Source organism: Zosterops lateralis, assembly GCF_965231275.1.
Source record: "Zosterops lateralis genome assembly, chromosome: 3".
Taxonomy (NCBI): domain Eukaryota; kingdom Metazoa; phylum Chordata; class Aves; order Passeriformes; family Zosteropidae; genus Zosterops; species Zosterops lateralis.
In genome coordinates, this window is record NC_139764.1 from 35,866,989 (window position 1) to 35,892,861 (window position 25,873).

The 25,873-nt window shown below is 35.7% G+C and overlaps 1 protein-coding gene across 2 annotated transcripts in view; it reads left to right on the forward strand.

Moving 5' to 3' along the window:
* TTC27 (tetratricopeptide repeat domain 27) overlaps positions 1–25,873 on the forward strand; it is a 112,857-nt gene that overhangs the window by 45,402 nt on the left and 41,582 nt on the right. For both annotated transcript variants that reach the window (XM_083858263.1, XM_083858264.1), the window contains one exon: positions 13,841–13,954. In XM_083858263.1, the coding sequence (XP_083714389.1) occupies positions 13,841–13,954 (114 nt within the window). The remainder of the gene's footprint in view (positions 1–13,840; positions 13,955–25,873) is intronic.

A 25,873-nucleotide genomic window follows, 5' to 3' on the forward strand; every position in this document is an offset into this window, starting at 1 on the left:
TGGAAGGAGCTGAATGAAATCAGAAATCAAGTATCTTTTAGTGGACATTGTGACTTGCTAATATGATCTTCATGGGGAAACTGTTGAGGCCATCTTCAGCCATCTCCCAGCCTCTTAGCCCACCAAGCAGTGAGTGAGGCATGCCTCTTGCATTAACACGTCAAATCACTTGTGAACACCAAGTATTGCAGTGAGTAGACTGCTGAACCATAGAGATCATTGTAGGCAGAATTCCTGTGGTGGATGCTGGCATTCAAAATGGGGAAAAACCAGGTAGACACACTCCCTGTAGAGCCCTGTCTGGCACCGTGTGGTTTTTCTTTTGCTGTGTCTCACTGTTCTACAGGCAGCTGTTCTTACAGACTGAAGGTTGGGAAGGTGTTTTATAGAATTTCTGTAATTTGTTCTGACATAGATGAATAATAAAGTCAGTGGCAGCCTTACTGTAAATCACTGGTCTAGGCATGTAATTATTCCTGAATTTTTTTGACTGTGTCTGTTACAGAAGAAAATGTGGTAGCTGGTTTTGACTAGTTAACGTCGTTATAGGATGGGTTCAAACTGATATGTAGCTGTATGCAATTGGTATTCTTCTTGTGCTGTTGACTAATGTTAAACTTATGAAATTATGAAAACATTTAAATTAGTTCTTTTCAAAAGATAATTTAATGCTTTCTAGTGAGGCTGTGAAGGGAACTTTTAATGCTTCATTGTTTTGTGTAATTTTTATGTTTGTGCTCCAAATCTATCTGAGAACAATCATTTTTTGCTACCCTAAATTCTCTTCCTGTAAAAGATTCTCAGTTAAGGTATTTTAAGGATAATTACTGTAAATGCATACTTGTACTGAAGTTATCATTGTAGAATTAAAGATAAAGGTTGCTGTTAGGGTACAAATCTATGCAGCATCAGATAACAACAGTATATAAAGCAGCATTCTTCCAGAGGCTGTTGCTAGGCCAGATAAACAGGAAGTATCACTGGCAGTAAATGGAAAAAACCATAATGGTGAGCTTATAAATGTGGGGAGGCAGGCAGAACAGACTAATCCCACCACCCTGGGTCAGTTGCATAAGGATGCAGGATCTGTCAGGCCTAAAGAAATTTTCCAGTGATCTGGAGTTTTGAAAGTAGTGAGTTTGCCCTGAAAAGTTGAAACAAGTAAAGCAGAAAAAAAGGGAATGGGAACCTTAATGTGTAGTTTTACCTGAATTTTGCTGAGTAAGAAGTACTACTTAAAAAAAAAAATAAAATAAAATTGACCAACTCAAAGAAAGTATTGAAAGATCTTGGGTTTTGTCTGTAGCCACAGGCAGCAGTAACAAATGGAAAGATTAAAAGTCATAACTGTCTCCCTGAAGAATAACTTTCTATCAGCAGAAGATGAGTTAACCTGTAGCACTGTCTGTTCCAAAAATGTTCTTTGTCAGAGGAGAGGCAAGGCTGAAGAGGTGGGTGAAGCATGAAGGGCAGAGGATTTAGGAGCCTACTGTGGTAGTTCACAAGGGGAGTAGGATATATTTCTTCTCCCACATGGCCAATTCTAACAAGTTAGAAAATATTCTCCATTGATGCAGTGTTTTTTTAAATTTTAGCCTTTTTTCATTCATTTGTTTTGTTTGTCTTGAGAGTGAATAGATTGCAAGTCTGCAGATGGTGTTTTCCATTGCATACAGTCCTGAAATTATCTTTTTTTAAAATATGATATCTAGCCATTGTCAAACCAGATTCACTATTTTACTACCTGTGCAGAGAGAAAAAAAAAAAAAAAAAGGTATTATTCTGGTTTTCAGGATATAACCTCAAGATCACATGATATGTTGAGAATCTTGGCACAGATGGTGAAATTCCAGAGGCTGAGCAGTTAAAATGAGAAATTTGCTGTTGTTTAATAACTAGGGAAATCCTTATCATTGGTACCAAAGAGTTAAAGTCTAGTCTTTTGTATCCAAAGTAGTGATTTATTACTGTTGGGCTTGGGCCTTAGGAAATAAATGCAGTACTGTGATGTGGTGTGGAAGTCTGTACTTATGCTGTTTCAGGAGTAGGTCCAAACCACAGACCTGAAAAAAAACAATGCTACTACAGTCAAATCTGGCTGAATTTGTTTGCAGCATAATACAGAATAAGTGATGTGTTTGGCACAACAGAACAAGTGTCAGTCATATGGCTGGACTCCATTCTAAGTGAAAATAGGAGCCATATCTTATGTGGTTTACCCTTCACTACTCACTGAAAGCTGATTCCTTTAAATAAAGCAGTATCTTCTTTTTTTTCATGACATTTCCTTTTCTTCTCTAGTTTCTTTCTTCTCCTAAAAAAATATTTGAGAACCTCCAAGGAAGGCTTACTTCTGAACTTAAATAGTATCTTAAAATGAAACGAAAAAAGCAAATCAGAATACAACACAAAAAATAGATTAGGCAACAGCATTAAAAATATTCTTCTTTTACATCTTACATGAGGACACAATATGTATACCACTTAGTATCAAAAGAGAGTGTCAAGCTCTTAAAAACCTGCTTAAATATCAGCCCACCAATGCCTGTTGATGTGAAAGAAAACTTACTTAATTCCAGACATCCAGGATATATCTGCAATTTGGTTGTATAAGTAGAACTGAACAACTAATTTGATTGATAATATCTTTGTACTGTTACTAGAAAGTAGAAAATCTTAAAGGAGGAAAAGGATTGAAACATTTTCCTAGGCAAACCTGATCTGAGTTGTTTATTTCATTGTGTCTAAACTTAGTTTGAATTGTGGTATTTGGTTCTTCCATAGCTTTCTCTGCAAATTACGTACCTGCATGCATGCAAGTTAACTCACAGACTGTGTTATATGGAGGCAAAGAATCATGTTTATAGCTCACTATAAGTCTCCATACTTTTTATTATATTTTTGTTCCATGCAGACTAATAATGGACTTGCTTTTTTGTGTTTCTGTTACATTTGAATCCATACAAAGCTTTCTTTGAGTCTTTTGTTTCCACTGAAAATCCTCCAGTAAGCGTAGATCTTTGTACTCCTTTCACACAACTCTTTCTGTTGAACATATGAGACTTCCTCTGAAAGGGAAGATTTCTCTAGTGCTCATTTTCTCTGACCTTTTTCCCTGAGAATTGTATCATGTAGGGGACACTGGGCTGTCATTTCAGTTTTATCTGCAGAGCTACTTTCAGAGCTAGCTGGAAAGACAATCATCATGTGCTTGTGTTCCTTCTGTTTGTGACTAGAGATCTGTTTCCAGTACTCCCATGTTCATATCAAAGGACCTACTTTTATTTAAATTTTTTAATACACACAATATTTAGCTGTTTCTGAGTTGCAGGGTTATGGTGTGAGGCCAGATTTTCTGGGAGAACATAGGAACATCCAACTTAAAAGCTGAGGAAATTCAGAAGATACAAAGACTAACAGGAGGAGGGAACAGCTATGGCATTTCATATGTTTGGTTATGAACCTCATTCTAACAATGCTTAACCATTTCCCTTTACACTTCTGAGAAGTGTGAGTGGGGAGAAGGAGAGTGAGTTGTTATGACTGGTATTCTGCATGTGAGGAAGTGTACATGGAAGCAGAAGGAGGGAGAAATAAAGAACAACATACTTAGATCTGTTAGTAAAAGCAGCAGATACCTTTTGTATGATTCTTTTTGCTCTGTGTTCTTAAAAAAATAAATCACTGAAGAGGCAAAATGGACTTGAGATTATTTAGGTTTTAAAGGAGATGGTTGATGGAGAGTGGAAAGAGAAGTTGGATGTTTTCCTGACCAATGTTATTTAGAAGAACCAAAAAACAGGGGTAAGGCAGTCTCATTTTACCTGAATATCAGTCGTGTTTCCTTTGCTAAAGAAAACAAATGGAACAAACAAACTGTAAAGTCTGAGGATATTTTCTTTTGGGAAATCATCCTTTTTTCCGATCGAGAGGCTTTCATAGTCAGCTCTATAGTCAGCTAACTATGGTGAGTCTGATAACCGATTAACAAAGGAAAAGGTTGCTGGTGATTATAAAGTAATGTTGATCTGTTGCTGAGAGGAGGCTGTGTTGAGTTTTTCCAATCACAATTACTTTCTTTTAAGGGGAGGTAGAAGAGATGGCTGAAGAAAGATAATGAAGTGTCTTGTTTCTAATAAGGATAGTAACAGATATCTTTGGGCAGATGATAGAAGTAACTTCCAAGATTTCCTGCCTGATTTTTTTTTTTTTTTTTTATTCCTTGAAATTCTAGGTACTACAGAAGTGGTAGACAAGCTGATCTAGCATACCTAGTTGCCTAGAAGCAAGAACTGTCCCTTTACAAGGTAGATATCAGAAGGAGTAAGAATTACTGCTTAAAACAAGTGCCATGGAGGGGAAATTATTTAGAATGATAAGCAGGACAGAATATGGGGATACCGGTGGGTGGGTGTTATCAAGACCTACCCATTTGCTACAAAACACCATTGAGTGGGGTAAAAAAGCTGTGGAAAATACAGTTGAAATGAAACTATGTTTGCCTTCACGTATTGGGATTTTTTTTAAGTCTTCTGAGAAGAAAATTTATTCCAGTCTTATCTTCTAACTTTTGAATTGATTGAGTGAGATGCGAAATAACTCTTATATTGTATTTAATGGACCTTCAGATGTGATAAATTTCCAGATCTGATAAATTTCAGAGAGAATCAGTCACTTCCATACTAAAATTAAATGAGACACTTGAGAACATTAAATTGCCTTTGGGTAAGTGCAATATAATTGCTGCTCTATTGAGTCTAGCCTTCATTTCTAGATCAGTGTAGTACAGTGTAAATAAGTAACTGTTTACCTAAGAGGTTTCTAACATTTTGCCTTATAAAGTGCGTATGGACAAAAAGAAATCTGAAAAAAGTAACCAGTGAGTGTGTGTACACATATGTTTCATTTTAAAGCAGCCATAATTAATATTTTACTCCAAATCCATTAAATTAACCAAGCTTCTGAAATTATGTATATGAAAAAATCTCATTCAAACACATTGAAGTATATAGCAATGCAAAAAAAAAAAATCAGGTAGTGTCTTCTTGTTTCGGTAGTCAAAGTCAACAAAAGGTACTCTGTATTTACAATGATGTAATGTTATAATTTAAGCACTGAGGCTACCAGACAAGACTAGACAAAGTGAATTTTAAAAATGCCATTCTAATTAAACTAGTCCCTTGATGCAGATCTCTGATGGTGTTTTGGCCTTGCTCTTGACTTTTTAACACCAAGAGGTATTTCTAATGGCTGTGGTTAAGAGCTTTAAGCCCAGCTCTGCTAATGATCAGCTAACACCTGTTGTGGTGAAAAGCTATTTTAGTTCTACAGTCCCAGGATTAGTTTTATAGACCAAAATAAACCCTTGTCATACACTTGAGTGAATAGCTTTAGATTTTGGGAAAAATATGCTGAATGTGGGGTCTAAACTTAGTGAAATATATAGAATATTAAAGCAGTACTGGAAAATGGCACTGTGCAAATGCTGATGTTTCAGCCAGTGCAGGAAAGTAAAACTTCTGTGTCACTTTAATACTTTCAGGGTTTCTGCCTGTCTCTCTCGTTTACCAAACTGACAGTCAGACAATTTTTTAAATCACGATAACTTCAAGAGGCCTTAAAGAAAGCACAGGTGATGACGTGATTGAGTCTGTAGCATGCTGTCATGAGGTAACAACTCACTGAAACACTGAGATGTAATAAACAAAAATACAGAACTTCTGCTAATGCACTTCGTACAGGCTCAAGCTTGGCTTTATTTTTTGTTTTGTTATTACAGTGCAAAGGTCTTGGCATAATGCTCTAAAAGTGCTATATAGAATTTACATTAGATGCTGTTAGGCAGGAAAGTATTTAAGACCTAACCAAGTAATAATGCATTTTCTTCATGCAACACTGAAAAAGAAACACTAACACAGGACTTGGAATAATGCCTGAAATAAAATTAATTAGAAGTGTATAATGCCAGTTGTCATGTTTGTGAACAAAAAAATGTAAATTATCCTAGTCTTGCTAGTTTTACCCTAAGACTGCTAAATCAGTTAGTAATCTGTAACTCCAAAGACTTTTTTGCATATTGTTGGTTTTTAAGTTCTAGTTGTCAAAGCCATATGGAAAAAGATGCTTTTGGTTGCTACCTAAAATTGCAGTCCATTTTACAGAAACAGGCAGAAATTTTGAAGACAGTTGCTTATGTGTTGATATATATACACTTCTAATTTGCAGGATTAGTTGGTAATATTTTGATCTTTTTTTTCGGTCCAGAACTCTGTTAGAATGACTGGAGGTGTAGGACAGATTTCCATATTTAGTGAAAGTGTGAAATTAAAAAGGTGTGTAAAGGCATATACAGCACAGGTTTTGATAGTTGTTGAACATACCAACAGGGCCTTTGATGTTTGCTTGATACCTGAGCAGTTCTTTGTACCTTGAGGAGGAAAGATGTAATAGACTACAATACACAGTGGTGCAAGTATTCCTTCTTTTTAGATTTTTTTAAATAGGAAAAAAAAGCAACCAAAACCCAATCTGCTAAGTCTGTTAGCTAGTCCATACTAGGAATAATTTTCTGCATAAATTGGACTATCTTCTCTTCCTTCCTGCTAGCCACTAAACATATCCACTGTCATAGTATTAACGGAAGCCTTGCATTTTCAAGTTGTAGAAGCGTTATTGTCCTTCTTTGTGTCCTGTATCTTGTTTGTGTTGCTCTCCAAGGATAAATTATGCCAAATGGGGTTAGAATTTGTCAATTTGAGACGTGAATCATCTGGAGTGAAATCCTAATATAATTTTTTTCTTGTTGGGCCTTAGGAAATACGAAGGTGTTTGTAGCTAATAAAATGTGACTGGAGAATATACAGCCTGATTGCTCGTGCCTAAAGCAATCCTAATGTTTCTAGAAATTATTTATCTGAAGGTTTGCTGTCAAACAAATTAACAGATGCTCCAAATTCGGGTAGTTTTTTTCACATTAGTATGTCATATCTAACTACTGACACATGCAATCAAATACTTCTTGTCAAAATACTTAGAAAGGTGAGGAATTTATAGGTGCTCAAATTGCCATCCTGTATAGTGGTGCAGATTCCAAAAATATTATTTGGGAATGTTGTCAGCAGTGCCAGTGATTGTGGATGACAGAAGCTGAAAAGAGAGGATGGTTTGAAATAATTTACTTCGTCATCCTATTTTTTTGTCCCCAAGTTAACCACTGTTGTTTGTTTAGAACCATCATGTACTCATGATGTTTTATATAAATTGGGGGTTGTACTGTGGATTCCATGAGTAGAAGTTCTCCTGTGGAAGCAGTAAAGTCAATAGGCTTGAATTTGATGTGTTGTGTTTTGTTGTTACCTCTTCCAATTTACTGTCCAAGAGGAAATCTTTATTGCCTGTCAGGTTGAGTTTGAATTTTGAACCTGAAGTGAAGTCGTCATGCGTTGAGGTGATAGCCTCAGAGAAATGAAAAGTATTTCAAGTATTTAATATATTTATATAAAAGTATAGAAGTATGGAGTTGTTTCTGTCTGAACTTCAGATTATTCAACTTAAATAAAATGATGATTTATGAAGACACTGGAGGAGTTTCCCTGTTAGTATAAAAAACCCCCGACCTCTCTGAAATAATAACTTTAAGTCTTTGGGATGAATCAGATGGGTGTTTACAGATACAGATTTCAGTTTAAGGATTCCATTTCAATGCAGTAGCATAAAAATACATATGGGGATTTACATACAGTAATTATATATCATTACACATAATAGCAGAGAGGATTTGTGTACAATAACAGTTGAAAATAAAAAGAGGAAGCCACATTGAACTTGGAGGTAGCATTGAACTAAGGGTAATGGTGTAAGTAAAGACAGGGTAATCAAAGACAAAATCTTTTTTTTTAAACTATTATTCAATGTTCTGCAATCCTGAATGCATTTTTAGATTTATTGGAAATTTCATTTCATGTAATGTGATAATTTCAAAGTAGAAACTTAATATAAATACAAGGAGATAAAATAATTCCTTTAGCTGGTTGCTAAGCAGTTTTTTGCATTAAAATATTTATATTCACCAGCACAACTGCATTTTGTGCTTAAAAGCAATCCTTTGACATGTACATTAAATCAGCTTACACATCAAATACTATTTCTTGTCCAGTTAAATATGCCTATTTAGAAAACAGTAATGAATTTTAATTGTTTATTGATTTGAGGGTTTGTGTGTGTGCATAGTTATTATAGTTTCATCTTAATTTGTGGCCACTGAAGGATTGGTAAACTGTTGAGTGTTGTGATAAGAATAAAAACACTACTAGGAGGAATTTGGGCTCTGTGAAACCTCAGTGTCATACATTTGCTAGTGATGCCATATAATCAAATCTTCTTTTGATCCTATTTATTTTAAAATATTTGGGGTGGGCATGTACAGCAGAATAGGTATGAATACTTGGTTTGAACATATTTGATCTGTTTTAGCCAACAGGAAATTTTTACATGTTCCTACACTAAGCAGAAAAGCTAAAAGTGGTCATGCTGACTGGCTTGTTCTGTTGCCAAGCCATGGTTCTGCTGCTTAATTGTAAGTAGAAATTTAGTGTTTTTCTTGCCCTCTTGATACTTGTGCTTTTCACTAAAACATAAAAAGTGCACTGGTATTGGAAACCACTTAGTCACGAATGTACTTTATTTTAACTTATAGGGTTCTAACAGAATTACTGTTTAAAGTTACAAATCCCATTTCAACCAGATGCTGCCAGTACTACTGCAGATCATCTGTGTTTGAGCTTAGTTAGTAAAGGAGTTAATATTTTAAGGACTTTTCTCAAAACTTCTATTCTTTTTGCATCCCTCTGGACCTTGGATACCCTTAATCTTTCTTAGGCAATTAAAAATAGTTTAATGAAGTTAATTGAGCTACTTTCCAGGGCAGAGTTTTCTGTATATACTTTTTTTTTCCAGAAATGCAAGGAGTATCTTTTATGAAATAGGGTTCTGTTGAAAAAAATAGGTATATGGCATAATGTAAGGAAGTTTTTCCACAATAATGTGGCATCTTTCAGATTTTTCTCTAAGTTGATTACTTTTAATTTTATTTCATTTTGCTTTTTTGGTCACCAGTTTAGTGCTAGAAGAAATTTCCAAAGAATTTCTAATTAAATAAGTGTCATTTAAACATGACTTTTTAGAAGAAAAACTTGCATTAGTTATAATACTTTGCTGTGTACATAAAAACAAAAGATATGTATACAAGGCCAATGCACATTTTCCCTGTTCATGCCCCAGTTATACTGGTGATTTTTTTAATGTACTTACCTGAGTATTGTGCAGGATATAGAATGTGGAAAAGAAGCTATGGTAGTGTCTCATTTTACAGAAAAGTATAGAACAAGTTAAAATGTTGCCATTTTGCTTTGGGATGTGTTTAAGGCTTTCATGTTAACTATCTGAATGAATTACTGAAAATCATCAAATACAGATAGACATGGTTATATGAAACAAGACTATTGATAAGTAGACATGAAGTAATCCACATGAGTAATTTGAAAATCTTAATGTGTGGTTTTTGGAAAAGTAAACAAGGCTCCTGAAGTATGTTAAGTGGAATGGATAATAGAAGGGAACTAAAAAGGAATATTTTTCATTTTTTTCTCTAAATCCTCCCCAGTGTTTTGTTCTTGTTTGTTTGTAACTTAAAGTATGTTAGCAAATAACCTGAGCCAAATCTGAACTAAGGGTCGTGTCTTTGAAGGCATGACAGAGGAACAGAGCAGTCCTCAGGGTGCCTCATGTTTGTGACTTCTGTTAAATAATTTTGCCACATCCTGGCAATTTGGGCAATAAACAGAATATTTTTGGTTCGCTGATGGACTGATGTGCAAATTCTTAGGAATTCCACAACTGGTTGCAATTAAAATTGCTCAGTTTGCAAGTCCGTTTTCAGATGATAGCTCCATCATAGCAATCACAGTACTTTGCTAGGCTGCAGATAATTTATCAGTGAGCAAGCTTCAGGAGTGAAAGACTAACCTTACTGCATAGGTTTATCGTAAGGAAAAATTAGAAAAATTAATTAGAGGTGCATTTAACAAGAATCATCTTTACCTTTACCAGGTTTCTTAGCATGTCTTATATGCCCAATTAAGCTCTTCCTGACTTTGATGCCAGGAACAATTCCTGTAGGAGCTCCAACTTTTTTAAATAGTAGATGGAGGAAGGCAGAAGAGTTGCTTTGACCAACCTTTGCCTTCTGTAATTCATGAGCGACTGATGCAGTTCTTTCTCTGGTTCTCTGACAGAAAGTTATAAGAGTGATCAGTGAGTGCTTCACATCTAGGTTAAATTCTGAATACTGAGGCTCAATTGTTCATTAATGGTACGTGATTTTTGGTTTGATTTGACTGTGGCTGGGTTTGATCTGGGTGTCATTACTGATGTAATCTTTGTATCTCACTATTCAGGTATCACTTGGAATCATAGCATGTTTTGGGTTCATAAGGACCTTAAAGGCCATCCTGTTCCAACTCCCCTGCCATGGGCAGGGACACTTAGACCAGGTTGCTCAGAGCCCCATCCAGCCTGGCCCTGAACACATCCAGGGATAGGGCATCAAATTGCTTCCTTGAGCAATCCAGAACAGGTTGCCTTGAAAAGTTTTGTTCCAAGAACAAAACTTGCCTTTTGTTCTTATGTAGTTATGGGGATACCGTAAGTGTTGTACAATAATGGACTACTTTGTTATTAAGACTTAAGACATTTCATTAAGACTACGTAATCTTATTTCATTTGAATGTCATATAAGGAAGATACATTGAATTAAATATTCTGGTTTGTGTAATCCTTTAGTCATCTCCTTTTTTACATTCTGATATGATGGGAGAGGATGATATTGTTTGTAGGAAAAAAATGTGTGGAAGAATTTGAGAAATGAGTTTTCCCATGTGAAAATATCCTATTCTATGCAGAAAGTGTTGCATAACTTTATTTCCTTTCATTTCTTCTTACTCTGTCTAATCTTCCTGTGTTTCTCTTTCTTTATTTTATTGTTCTTTCCCTAAAGTAAGAGCAAAGATGACTTGTGAAGATTCTCAATAGTGGTGTTGCTTCAGAATTATTTTGTTAATTTTCTTAACTGCCCTTGGTGCAGTACGATTGAACTTTAAAATATGGCAAAACTTGTATGATCTTGATTGTGTGGGTTTTTTTTTTTTTTTTTTTTTTTTTTTTTTTTTTTTTTTTTTTTCCCAGATGCTTTATTTTAACCTATAGTCCTATTAACAGAGTTTAGATTTAGCTTCAGGTGAAAAATACAAAGCTTTGGATCTTATGAGAAAGATCTTATTATCTGGAATATTTGGACATTCTGGGCATAAGATTAAAGCTTGCTTACTAGTTATGTTTAGATGTTCTGAAACTGTTCTTTAGAGCCTTTAAGTTTGTGCCCTTTATGTGTTATTATTTTGAGGTTTTTGTAGTGCTTTAAACATTATAATTAGGCAATGAAAAGGTGAGCATTTTGAATTCTGGCACAAGATTGTGAGCTCTGTACAAGTATAAAATTACAAGTGCTTCTTAAATGAAAACTAGGTCTACTTCTCATTGTCTTGTGCAGTTGCAGTGTTTTTTTGGAAAAAAATTAAACTGTTGGAAAATTTTTCTACTGTAATTTTACAGCAGGTATTCCTTTCATTTTATTTCATGAATACCTTTAAGAAGCTGGATCGTTATTCAAAATACGACTTGTCATTGATCCTGCAGAGGAGTGAAACATAATTATCTCTGCTCGTCTTCCACCCTTCAGATTTTCTCCCTCCCTATTTGACTTTGCACACAGCTCATGCAGCATGCTTGCTTAAATCACTGCTTAGGTGGTGTGGGAGGTGCACACAGAGACAGAGGAGAGGCTTTCCTGGGCTGCTGGTTCTCCTGCAGAGCCGGATGCTGTGGACACAGAAGCTTCGTGCTCTGGCCCTCCATGGGCCGCTTGCTAAGGTGAACCAGGACTCTACTACTGGAAAAGGGTAGTAATCAGATATGAAAATACCTTTAGGAGCATTATTAGCCAAGGCTTTCAATTGTCATTGTTCTTTTGCAAAATTAATACTAGGATCTACCACCAGGTAGCACAGAAAAAAATCCCTTGAAGTAAAAAATTAAGTCAAATGACAAAATATTAATAGTGGAGAAAATGGGGAAAATGTGACCTTTCCCATAAAATAAGATTTTAAGGTAAAGGAAATGTTGGTTGAGTGTTTCCCTAGCAATTCCTAAAGGTTTTTGATTTAGCAGCTACCTGGTATGGCTGCTAAAAAATAAACACAGACACCAATGTCCTGTGATAGGAATGCCTTGCTTGTGTTTGCCTTAAGACTTAACGAAAATGGGTATTTGGCTGAAGTTTGATCAAACAGAAGAGAGATGAGCTCTCAGAACTAGGACATATATCAGTTAACAGATTAGTGATTATAGATGGTAAAAGTCTACAGAAATAGAGGAAGTGTCCTATGTGTAGACCTGAAAGTCTACAGAAAGAGAACATTATGATTGCATTCCCTTAATTCCAGATCCTCAGAATGTAGAGAATAATATAGAAGCCTTTGGTTGCCTCTTAGTCTAATACTGAGTAGAAGTCATGAAGGAGTCAGTGCAGCGGTTCTTGGGCAAAAAGGGTAAGATTAGTTGAAGTGTTTGCTTTCACACTGCGTTCTTTTATGTTTTCATTTGCTGTTGCCTCTCTTCCTATTGTAGCTTTGTTTAGAGGATTTTTTTTTAGATTGTTTCTTTCTGCTTCCTTTCCTTTGAAATCACTAGGGAAAACAAAACCAGATTACAACATGACAGAAATTTGTCAGGCATTAAACACAAACCATGAGCAAATTACGCTTTTGAATGCTTTGGGAGATCTTTGAGAGAAAAGAATAAAACCACTGGGGCTTTTTCTCCAGTCTACAAATATCTATAGACAAATATATTTTCTCAGAGAAGATGGATTATATTTGCAGTGTCAATAAAATTAGCAAGGAAGTTTTCCTGCTGTCTCACTTTTCAGAAATGGTATATTCTGTCTAAAACCATACTGGAAGGAATCCAGGAAGTCTGTAAATTATTAAGAGATACCAAAATTGTATTGGCTGCATGTCTTCTATTGGACTTTCCTGAAAATCAGTGGTTGGAGACTGGCAGTAAGTTCCTGGCATGAGTGCAGCGTGTTCCAAGTGATAACTTCAAATTATTTTAGCAAAGCTGCTTATGTAGATTATTCCATATTCCTGATACATCTACTGAAATCAAAAATTCTTCCTGTTATTCTCAAGTCATGGCAAGTTCTAGATTAATTAATATTCTTCAGATTCCTAGCAAATTCAACATTTTTCATGTGGAAGTGCTGTTAACATAGGCATCAGGGCACCTTGCATATGAGAAGAAGCCAAGAGAGAGCTGATTTGTTCAGCCTTGAGAAGTAGGATCCCTGCAGCTGTCTGCAGCTACCCAGTATGCAGGTGTGGAGAAGGCTGAGCCAGTCAGCCCAGGATCAAATGATTTGTTTTCCTTTGATTCTGAGTAGCCATTTTCATTTGTGCAGTTTGGTCTGTGCACTGTATGGGTACATGTAAACATAGCACTGCATGGCTGAGAAGGAGAGGGTGGTTTTGAAGGCCACTTTTTATGTTGACAATAGATTAAAGTAATTTGTACAGCCCTCAGCTCATAAAATGAGTCCTCCAGCCACATATTCGACTTTCAGAATAGGAAACAGTATTCATGTTTGAGACCACTGTTAAAAGCTTTTTCTGCCTTCAATGTCTTTAGAAGTGAAGTAATGGCAAAATGTTCTTTTTCTCTGCAGTGCTTGCTCTCCCAGCCAAAGTTCTGGGCCCTTCAGACATCAGCCCTCCTCATTCGGACCAAACTGGAGAAAGGAAGCACTCGCAGAATGGAACGGGCAATGAAGCAGATTCAGGTGAGACTTCTGAGCTGCCTTACTATAATATATGTGTGTGTATATATATATATATTTTAGATATACATATATAAAATCAAATACAAACAAGCAGGAGTTAAGAGGTTCTGCAGTTCCTCCCTGCAAACTGTACAAGATAATTTTCTAATTATGTCTCTAAATTAGATGCGTAAACCACAAGTCCTTCTGTGTCTGCTAGTCCTGAGATAAGCTTATATGTGCAAGTAATGAATCATCACTTTCAAAAACATGACAAGTTATGGAAGATTGAAATTAAAATCTATTTTTGTACTTGTTTCTGACTTCTGATCTGAGGAGTATATGTAAATGTTCCTGAACGTCAAGCTGCTACTGCTATCAAATTTTTCGATATTTTCTTTTCTCAAGTAACTCTTCTCTATAAAACACTGAAACTTGTAAACAGTCATTGGTATTGTGAGAACAAGAAAACACATTTGCGAATAAAGCAGCAATTTCAATTTACCATTTTGATGTGATAGTTGGCAATTAGTAGTTTTGTTGCAAGTTTGAGGCAGTGATTATTTAAATTATCTCAGTCCAAACAAAGAGAAGATTATTTTTTCAAATACAAAAAAGAAATGTTAAAATACTGAAATGTGTAATCTAGTAAGATTTCTTTTAAAAATAATTTTTTCAAAAGAAAGGTCTATAGGCTGTATCAAGATTCTTTTAGATTATTTTTACCTTCATATTGCAGTTTCGTTAGTCCCTTGTCATCTTTGTACCGCAAAGTCTTGTTGTGCATGACCACAGTCATTTGTGTATGTCCATCAGGCAACACTCCTGCTGGCTAAAACAGCCAGGAATGTAAAAATTATCATTATGGTGCTATGTAGTTAAATCCTAAAAAGCTGATATTTCATTTAAAATCATTATGGCGCATGAGCCTTTGAAGGAGGGCATTTTGGCTGTGCTGCTGCATTTTTCTTTCGATGATGAAGATACGGAGTTGCTGTAGTGGAATTTCCTGTGGTCATTAGGAGACTGTCAGGGAAGCCAGGATTCCAAATCTGGGAGATGTTGAATCTGATGGAAGTGATCTCAGAATCCTTGATGCTCTAAGCAATAAAACAATTGGAGTGCCTCCAGCATTTTTTGTCTACTTTGATTAAACCTGAGTGCTGGAAATTGTTATATTGGACAGTTTGACAGTCTCATGACAGAAGTCTTCATGAAGGGGGTTCTCTTAGCGAGTCCATTTATCTGACTTCTTATGCTGCAACTGCAGTAATGCAAAAGATTTGATTAGCATGGGCTGTGACATTTTGGGAGATGACCCCATAGTAGACACAGAATCTGTGGTTTTAAATATTCCTTTTAATCTTAGTGTGTTTATGTTTTCTTTCATTAAGCTTTCTAGTCATTTGGATATAATTGCATATTTGTGTTGATCTGATGATAACAAGCTCAGTTTCCAAAAATAGTTAAAAGTTGTTTAATGATTTGTATGTGCTAAATTAATCAAATAGCTTGAATAACTTTCCATTTAAGGTTTTCATTCCTGAGTTCCATCAGATCAGAATTTTTTTAATATCAGTGTTTCTAATAGTGCTAAGAAGGAATCAGAAAAGATACCATGAATGATGTTATTTTCATAGCAGAAGCAACGTTTGATGTATCATCTTCAGGAAGATGCTGATGTATATTTTTCTTTAAGATGCCACAGAACAAGTGAATTCTGCAGCTATTTGTCAGTAGAAAATGGATCTCAAATGCACAGAATTTTCATACAAATGGATTTAATGTGTTCTTGTTTTACAATTTCATTAGTTACTAGTCCAGAGTGCTGTAGAAAGATTAGTTATGGTAGATTAAGGGGAGGAGGTACAAATGTGATTGTTTGCAATATCAGTCTTCTAAAGGAATTATAAAAATTCTTGTAAAACAGCTTGAATGGTAAACTAAAGTTACATTCTTTTAGGGTTGTCTGAAAAGTTCATGAGCCGTTTTAGGCTCTAGCTTAGGGGTGCTGGGACTCTATTGTGTCATTCTACTCTAGTTTTTCTTCCTTTCCCCATTTCCACTCTCACCTGTTCTTATGCTGGGTCTGCAGCTGATAAATATATTTTTAAATGAATGTTGCTGAGTAGGCATATGCTGCTTTTCAGCAGTGAAGCAAACTTGGCTACATTGTTGGTCTGTCAAAGAAAGTGTTTTTCAGCTACCTTTTTTTTGTAGGACTGGCTATGTCTGGTTACATTATTTTAATTACTTGAAAATATTTGCAGCTCTTTTTGCAATGAGGGCGTGTTGGTTAAAATTAACTGCCAGACTTAAAATATTTAATATGCCCCTACTTTATGCTAAACAGTGTTCATAATTTTTTAAATTTTTTTTTTCCCAAATTGGAAAGCTTCAAGAAGAATTGGAATGGTCGTTTTCAAAACCTTTTTCTGGTTATTTTTAAAATCTGAACTACAGATAATGCAGTGTTTGGACTGATTTTTAAAATGATTTCTGGGTACTCAGCTAGTAGCTAACTGCAAGTAAGGAGGAGATACTTATTTCCTTAACTTTTTCTGGATGTGGCGGGTAGTCTCTGTCCAGTTTTTGCTTAAATGAGGTTTGGATCTGCAAAACTAAGGTTAAAGATTTCTAATGCCAGGACTTTTCCAACCATTTTTCTAAGAAAAGGAAACAGCATTTGTAAGCTAAACCAGTTATTTTACATTCCACTAGAATATTTAGTCATTACCAGTGTAACGTACAAAGAAATGCGGATTGAGGAACTAAAATGTGTCTCTGAATTCAGTATGAATTTTTTTTAAGGTTTTGTGGTTGTTTTTCCTCCATTTGGGTGAAGGTCCAGGAGAGTGAGAAGTACTAAGGTGGAAAGAAAAGGTGGAGGGAGAAAACAGGAACAAATGGGGGTAGGTTTTTGATAAAACCAGAAACCTGTATCAGTTTGCTGTATCAGTTTGGAGATCTTCACGTACCTTTTATTGTAAGAAAGTAATTCAGAAACTATTAATAGTGGAAGATGGGTTGGACTAAGCTGTTAAGTCATAGGTTACTACTGCAAGTGCAGTGAGAGCTCAAGTAACAGGATGGGCAAGAGAAAAAAAAAGGAATTTTGAGTGGCCTAGGAGCTATGAAAAAACAAGAAAAGTGAGGGATGGTCTGAAAAAGAAACCACCCACAACCAAACCAGTTCAAAACACATAGAGTATCATCCCACTGTAGTTTCTTGGTACATGAAATAAGTTTACTGTTCCATTTCAGTGGATTTGGCAGTATTTTTAAGAATGAAGCAAAATGAATTAAAATGCCATCCTTGGTACAAAGGATGGTGGGGTAGAAACAGGACCATCATTTACTGCTGAATTATGCCAGCAGTGAAAGTGGTGAAGCTGCCATGTGCCTGGTACTCCAGCAGCCTGTCAGGTTTGTCCTACCTGGGATATCCCAGGTGTATCCTACCCTAACCTGGGTGGCTACACTGGCTACCTCTCCATTTGCAGCTTTTAGCAGCTTGTTATGGGCCCCTTTTTTGCCTGTGTTTTCTGCTGCTCATTACACCTGGTGACAGCATGCCTGCAAGCTGATGCCTTGGCTTTCCTAGCACGTCGTACAACATACGCACTATTTCATACAGTTCCCTCCTGCTTGCTTTTCTTGGCAGTAAAGGAATTTGCCTGTTGGGGCAGAGAAATGTGTCTTAAAAAGGGTGTTTTAATAAGACTTCAGGAGAGCTGGGAGCAGACTAGCAATATTATAGGCTAATCATTATGCCTAAGATTGAAAGGTCACATGAGATCTTGTTTTATATCCTTAGTCATACACAGATGTATGTGGTTGGGAATTCTGTCAACTGCCCTTTAATTTGCACTTAAATAATACTTCAGAGTGTCATTTTCTCCAGCCACTAATGTTTTTCTGTGTGTATAAAAAAGAGATTTTTTTGTTGTTGTTGTTTAAATTGTTCTTACTAAAAAACCATGCTAGTTAGTGTTCAGCTCTTTCAAATCTGAAAAAAAAATTATGTGCATCTATAAAGGAAAGGCTGGTAGAGGTCTAACAGAACTGGTGTCTTGAGCTTTATGAGCTTGAACACAACTTTGCTGTTTTTGTTAATTTCACATTGATGGGCTTTAAATGGTTATGCAAGAAAGTTATGTCATTTATCATAGAAATATATCCTTCTTATTTTCAAAATTAAACGGTCACTTCCTTGCCAAATTGCTTGCTCTGCTTTCCTTTATTTGGTGGTGGTTCTACATTGGACAAATTCAACATTTTAGGGAAGAGTTCAAAAAGGAGTGGGGAGCAGTATTCCTCCCAAAAGGCCCATCTAGAGAGGTCTGAGGCAAATAGATTTTTCCCTGTTCTTTTGCTTCTCAAGTAATATATCTTTCTGATCAGGCCTTTCAAACCACAGCTGGAGTAATAGGGAGAGACATGTAGCATAACCAAGGGAATGACAACACCTGTCTGTTCAGCAGAACTACTAGATCCCTGTATTAGGAGTTCCTGTTTCTGTTCTTTAACCCACACTTGAACTCTAGGGGTACATTAAACAAGATTCTAGTATTTGCTTTTAGTTGTGGGTGGAATGGAGGAAGGGAGGAAGGAGGAGAAAATTAATTTTAATAGATTTGTTTCACATGAAGTTGAAAGTTGTAGTGGAAAGTTACTGGGATCTGAAATGTATTGGAGAACTGAGGGAGAAATAAATCAGTTCCTTCAGGAGGGTAATAAGTGGATGACAGCCCTCTTCTTTCCTGTGGAGATCCTGTACTGATATCCCAGTAGTTCTTAACTATTATGAATTGTATTTATTATTAGAACACATGTTCCAAAAAGTATTTAAAAAGATGAGAAAAGCCAGGTGTCTTATAAAACCATTCCTTACTGAATTCTATACAAGATCATAAGGTCTCCAGAACACTAGAAATAAACCTTATTACCTCAGAAAGCAATCTCAAAAGAGAGTGACCTCTTGGTGATAGTTATGATTTCAGTCTCAAGGCGCACATTTCCAGAACATATTTCATTTTCCTTAAACAGATGACATATTTGACAGAAGATGTTACATGACACAACTGAGTCTGGGGATACACCAAACTCATTAGCACACTTCAAAATAATTAATGTGGTGGTGCTTGACTCCTTCTGTTTTTCTTCGACTATGTGATTATGGAAGGGACAGGGAGGAGGGGGAATCAGAGATCCAGTCTGCCAAGAGTTATTCAGGAATAACTGAAGTGCTTTTGTACCACTAGCAAAAAAAGAGAATATTGAGTAGTTTAATTTCTCAGGTTATGGTTTCTGCCTGGAAGTTTTCTACTGCACTCTTGGTTTTGCCATTTTGGATCAGTGCTATTAGCTGGTATGGGTGAAAGAATGAACCCATTCTTTCTGCACAGAAGTTTCTTAATATTCTCTCAACTATTCTTGACAATTATGTTCAATACCTGAGCTGTTCCACTTCCAGTGTCAGTTTCTTAAAGAAGCCAAAAATATGAAGCCTCCATTTTTTTCCAAATGTTTCCCATTGAGCCTTAGTTCTGAAGACATTTCTCCCTTTAGACTCTCTTCACTCAGTGTTGTGACATTTTGAAAAGTGGTGATAGGAATCCTTAAGCCATATTGAGCGGTAATACTACACTTTTTTTTATAGATGAAGTGATGACAGGAAGTTGCAAAGAAAAATACAAGTATTGGGACACAACATTCTCATCATTCTGCCTCAGCTTTGCTCTGGAAGGCATAAACATTATATGCTACACTTCAACGAACTAAACAATTAAAATAATTAGTTCCACAGACCAGGTGGCGTGGAGGGGGCACTATTTCTGTCTGTTGCTAAATTGAATAGATGAAGACATACAGCTGTTGTTAAATTTGAATAGATCTGTCTTTACAGTTTTATGTCATAAGTATCATTACAGATCTGGAGATAGGTTCAAGGTGAACTAATAAATCCTGTTTTGAAATAGCTGTGTGCTGGTAGACAGTCACACTGTCCAGCACATATGCCAGGTACTGCAAACCAGACTCTGCCTTATCTCAAGGCAGAGATAAGGTAATTGTAATTCAACTTGAATTTAATGGTGATAGTTGTTCTTTTCTTTCTCCATTCTTGTCCTTACTTGCCTCTTTAGTGAAAAACAGAAAGCAGAGCTGATATAAGAGGTCTTTGGATCTATTTTTCAGCACTGACTGCTGTTGTGTCTTCCCTCGATCAAACTTTTATAGCTTGGGAGCTATAAAAGCAGTGTAACCACAACAGCTTGGGACTTGCCACAGGCATACTATTTTGAATCATCTGCAGTTCCTCTGTGGGTTTTGCACCCTGTGCGAATTGTTTTTTATACCTGCTGTTCACCAGTGGCAGTACAAAAAGTGGTCTGGTTTTAAATCTACCCTTCATCAAGTAAATTTGTAAATCTAGCTTATTCTACAGACTTTAGAGGAAATTCTGCTTACATCTTTTCATAAATCATAGAAGTAACGTAGTCAACAGGTGGAAAAGCTTTTCCTTTGAAAACAAAAACATTCACGAAGATACGCTTGCTTGATAAAGATAATGCAATAACTATGAAATTATATTTCATTTAAGTAACATATATAAAAAGTAAGTGTAAATGGCATAAAATACACCCAGTACTTTACTGAAGATTTTGTGCTGGAAGTGGAGGCTTAAGTCACTAACAGGTTTTAACATTGAAACCCACATCCTAAGTGCTGGCACTCAGAGTAACTTTGGGTTCAGTATTTGTCCAGAAATAACAGTAAGCTTATAATTTTGATAGTCAGTAATGCTTCTGTGCTGTTGGATACCTCATGTGTTTTGCCACCCTTCTTTAGGTGGTAGTGTTTGACTACAGCAAAACATTCCAAAGGGCAGTTGCATTGGGATGCTCTGAATTGCCTGGTACGCTGCTTTTCTTTGTGTTTGAAACAAAAAGGAAATCTTACGTCAGATGGTCATAAATCCAGTTATCTTCTACTCGTGACCTTGGCCTCTTTTGTGCTAATTTTGATATCAAAATGCTTTGTATTTCATTTGGGATTGTTCGACTCATTTCCTCTTATGTGCTTTTCATCCCCACCCATTGCGAGAGCCCTATTATAAAGAAATTGAAGCTTTTTTTAGTAAAATGACTGTGAACAATCAAAGTGAATGTTGTTTCTTAGTTGGCTAGTATTGTTTTCAAAATGAAACGCACATTGGCAGGACCTGATATAATGAACCAAAATACGCAATTAAGAATCTGCTATTTGACTTGCTTTAGAAAAAATACCAATATGCAAGGTTTCATCACGCTAATCAACTCCTGCCCTGGCATACTTCCTTAAAACTATCAGCATCATCTTGCGTCCTAGAAATTCACCTTGAGTTAGGCAAAATCTAAGTACTATTGGTCTTCCGGTGCCTGAAGTTCTTCTGTGTAGATGCTTTACTAATTTTTTGCTTTCTCTCTTTCCTGCCATTAAAGTGATTGTATAGGTGAAATGGGTACATTATTTTCAAGAGGTAGTCTCTTCCTTAATAATTTTTAAATTCAAATTATTTGTGATGTGAATAACTTTGGCTGTTGAAATTGCTTAAACGTGTAGGGGATACTTAAAGAACAAGTTAAAGTGAAGAATGATTTTTTTTTTTTTTTTTTTTTTTTTTTTTTTTTTTTTTTTTTTTTTTTTTTTTGCCTGGAGACAAGGTTGTAGTGGGTGGGAAGGAATGAATAACCAGAATATCATAAAGAAAATCAATTGGGAAATGTTGAATAGTCAGTAGCTTTCCAGGCTTCCACTATATAAAATAGAAAAATTTAACAGCTTTAACTGGTATACTAAAGAATTAGACTGAAAAACCTCTTGGTCTACTAGAGATAGACAGTTAAACAAGTGTAATTTTTCTGAGTGCACACTTCTAGAAAGATTAGCAAGAAATGATAAATGATTTTTTTTCTTACAGACTAAGTGTAGAATACTTGTTTAAAATTGGTAATTTAGCTGAATTGTTGAATGCTTAAAAATGTTAATATCTTTATTATTAGTAATCTCAACAAATATACCAGCCGGACATGTTTTGATGCTAAGGTTAAAGGGCAATAGTATGTATGACCTGATAAAAACCACTAACAAAGTATCTGGAATTGAGAGTGTATTGAAAGGGCAAACCAGCCTTCAGTACCTGGCAGGCAGGTGCAAAGGTGTGTTTTCTTTCATAGCTTAAGACCTAATTTATTCAGAATTGAGAAACTCCGTGGGAGCCCATAGGACAAAAGGCATGGTTTTTGTGTTTGCTCTGTAAAATTAGGACTAAAGCCCTAATATATATTAATTTTAATGTGTAATCAACACCTGTGCATTTCTAAGATATCTATAAGAAAAGAGAAAATTGTAAATGCAAAACTAATTTTGATAGTTGTGTGTTTGTTATAAGGCCAGTAATTTTGTTTAATATGGATCATAATGTACATTTTCCGTATTTGGTAACCACACTTCCATTTCCAACTAAAAAAGTCTTTAAACAGGGGCAAATTAACTTAATTTAGAACATGAGAAATTAAATTTAAATTAAATTCAAATCAAGCAGGAATTCTGTGCTAAAGATAGAGTTGTCTTAAATATGTTTACATTGAATCCTTCTGGATTTTAAAAAAATACATATAGAAATAAATCTATATATCATTGAAAGGTAGTCTGATTCTCATTGCTGATGAAAATTTATTTTCTGTAGAGGCAGAGAAGATACAAATTAAAAAAACAAACCAACAAAACCCTAATAAATGAAACAAAACCCTAGAAAAATTATTTGCTGACTAAAATAGTATTGAAGTTTATTAATTCAAAATGCATAAATTTGTAACAGTTCTCTCTGGCCCAATCATTCTTCACCTTCAATGACACAAATCTGAATGCTTATTTTGTTTGATTAGGTAGTAGTCTGTTGTAAATATGGAAGCTCTTGCATCAAATGGCTTTTTAAAACCAAATTAAGACAGTGAAATTTGTATTCTTTTCAGTTTTTAATAATTTCCCAGACCAATAAAAATATATGCAGCAAAGGTATAAAATGCCCTCATTATGACAGTTTTGCAATTACAATTCAGTAATGGTAATCAGCTTATTGCAGGGAAGAAGTTAAATCAGTTAAACAAATTAAAGCAGTTCTCCTTGTCCTCTGTGTTTTCTCTGCGGAATCTTGCTGTGAAAAGCCTGCCAAATGCATGAGTTTTTCAATACAATGAAAAGGCACTAAGTGCATTGGTTATTATAGTTCCAGGACCACGGTGAACTGTACTGAAAAACAGAATTAATCCAGTCTTTAATTCAGAGTCATGCATGTAGTAGATAGTGCCTTCTTCTTTAATGCAATGAAATTAAGATGTACCAAAACAATTGCTGGGAAATAACACAATAACAAGACAAATGTTATTGGTAGAAGTGCTTGTATCTGTGTGTCTTTTAATATTTTGAAAGTGATCCAGCATTGTTCTGACAAATCCTTTCATTAGGAGGTATTTTAGTATTGCTTTACCCATTGCAGGAAATCACACTGAAGACTGCTTTTAGTTTTAAAAGTATTAAAAGTGAATGAATATGGAAATACTGGTTCTCTAATATTTGCAAAAGTCAGAATAGGTAATAAATCAAAGCCAACTTAGTAAGTCCCAATAACAAGTGGTCCTTGATCTTGCCCATATATATTCATTCAGTAAAGAAAGACTGAATGGTCTGTCAGTAGGGCTTTTATTTTCTCCTGATACAAAAAAAATATTTTACTTCCCAAGTCAGCATACAAGCTGTGATTTTAAGGGAAGCCAATGCATTTATTGCCAAAGGAGATTTTCAGTGGGAAATCTGGTAAAAAAACCAAAAAGAATTACTCTCAGGTGTTTAGAGGCAAGGAAGTGTTTGTAGAGCCAAATAGAGGTAGATTTTCAGCACAGTACATTGGAAATATTTTTGTTATGCAGGTCAACACCAAGGATAATCAAGGAGAATTCTTTGGAATTTTTTTCTTGTACACTATTAAGAGTAAGATTTCAGCAGATAAGTTTTCTGCATCAAAATTTTGAAGTACAAGCTGTAGAGATATGTAATCTTTGACCTCGAGAATATGAATTCACAGAAAGTGGGATGAAGGGATTTGTAAAAAAGGCCATTAAACTGGTGACAAATCCCTGTAAGTACAGAAATAAGGATGGAAAATAATGTTTGAGGAAAAGATAAAATAGAAAAGAATGGACTATTGTGTAATTAAAAGGGAAAATGTTATTTTTCTGGTTTTAGATTAAATGATCGTACCATTTACAAAAATAAAAACTAGTTTCATATGAAATGAAAATGTTGATGCGTTTAAAATAGTTTGTAACTGTGATGAAGTAGTGGAGAGTGAGCACTGCGTTTTCTGAGAGATATTTCTACTGAAATAATTTCCATCATGCCGAGGGGTTCACTTTCAGGTAAGTTACAAGGAGGGTTTGGTTGTTAAAAAACCCTATTTATTATGGTGAACATTGTGGTTTCTAAGCGTTTGAAGATAGAAAATTTGGAGAATCTAGTATGTAAGGAATCAATTGATTGGAAGCTATTATACTGGAGAAAACCTTTGCAATAGTGTGTGCTAGATGTAGCTTCTAACCAGAGAACTGATTTTTATGGCCTAATTAATCTCATTTAGTTCCTCATACAGTTTTAGTTATGAATTGAAATATATATTTTGAAGCATTATATTGTGAACTTTCCAGACTGATTTAAGGACCATTGATTCAAATAATCACTGGGATTGGTGTATGGAGAGTTTTATTATCACAGAATAGGCTGAGTTTGAAGGGCCCCACAAGGATCATCAAGTTCCACTCCTGGCCCTGCAGAGCACCATCCCCAAGACTTACACCTTGTGCCTGAGAGCATTGTCCAAATGCTTCTTGAACTCTGCCAGGCTTTGTGCTGAGACCACTTCTCTGGGGGCCCCAGTCTGGTATCCAGCCTCCCTCTGAGAATGATATGATAATGATTTGTTTCAATATTTCCATTTACTTTTGCAGTTACCCAGTTTTTTCACAGTATTGCTTTCTGACTGAATATTGTAAATGATAGCACTGTGGTTTTGTGATAAGACTTAGGCGTTTTGACAAACGTGGAGATGTTTTTGTAAGCAATATGACCTTTCATGCCAGGACTAGATTTTTAAATGGCATAAATATTATTGTTTGTAGCTGTTATGCACATTGCTGTGCTATACCTGCTCATTTTTCCAGATACAGATCTGTGAAAACATTGAAGTTGCCTAGAAATAGAAACATGTAGTAAATGATTCTACCACAGAACACTTCTGCTTTCTTTCTGTTTTCCTCAGCGTGAAATGCACACAAGCTGAGGTCATTAATAATGTTGCAATTTTAGACCCTTACAAAGTCAAAAATGCCAAATTACAGTGCAATCTTTAACTATTTCAGGATCTCCCAAGCTCTACCTTGCCCTTTTCTCTGGCCTGAAATCTGCCTTCTTCCCTCTGGCTCTCCATTAAGGGTGCAGGCTGAGGGTTTAATGAATGGCCAGAAGCCTAGCAGGCTCCTGGGGTCATGTTCTTCTGTACTCTGGAAAACAATGGTAGCAGGAAGTAGGTGGTGGCAGCTGCTGGTGGTAGAGTTAATTTGTCCTTCAGTACTCTTCTTCTAGCTCAGGTTAGAGATTCTCATGTAAAACGGGGTTAGCTGAAAGCAAAGTGCATCTCTTCCTTTGGCAGCAGCGTGCTACCTCTTCCTGCAGATCTGCAAGAAAATTGCCTCCAGTGCAAGAGTGGTACCATTAGAACTTGCAGCTGATGGTCCTCAGTTAAGCAGTTGAAGACTGTTAACAGAGTAAAAGATGTACATGTTATCTTGGCTGTCTCTTTGTTTCTATACTCCATGGTTTTGTTGGGCAAGGTTTTTAGTATAA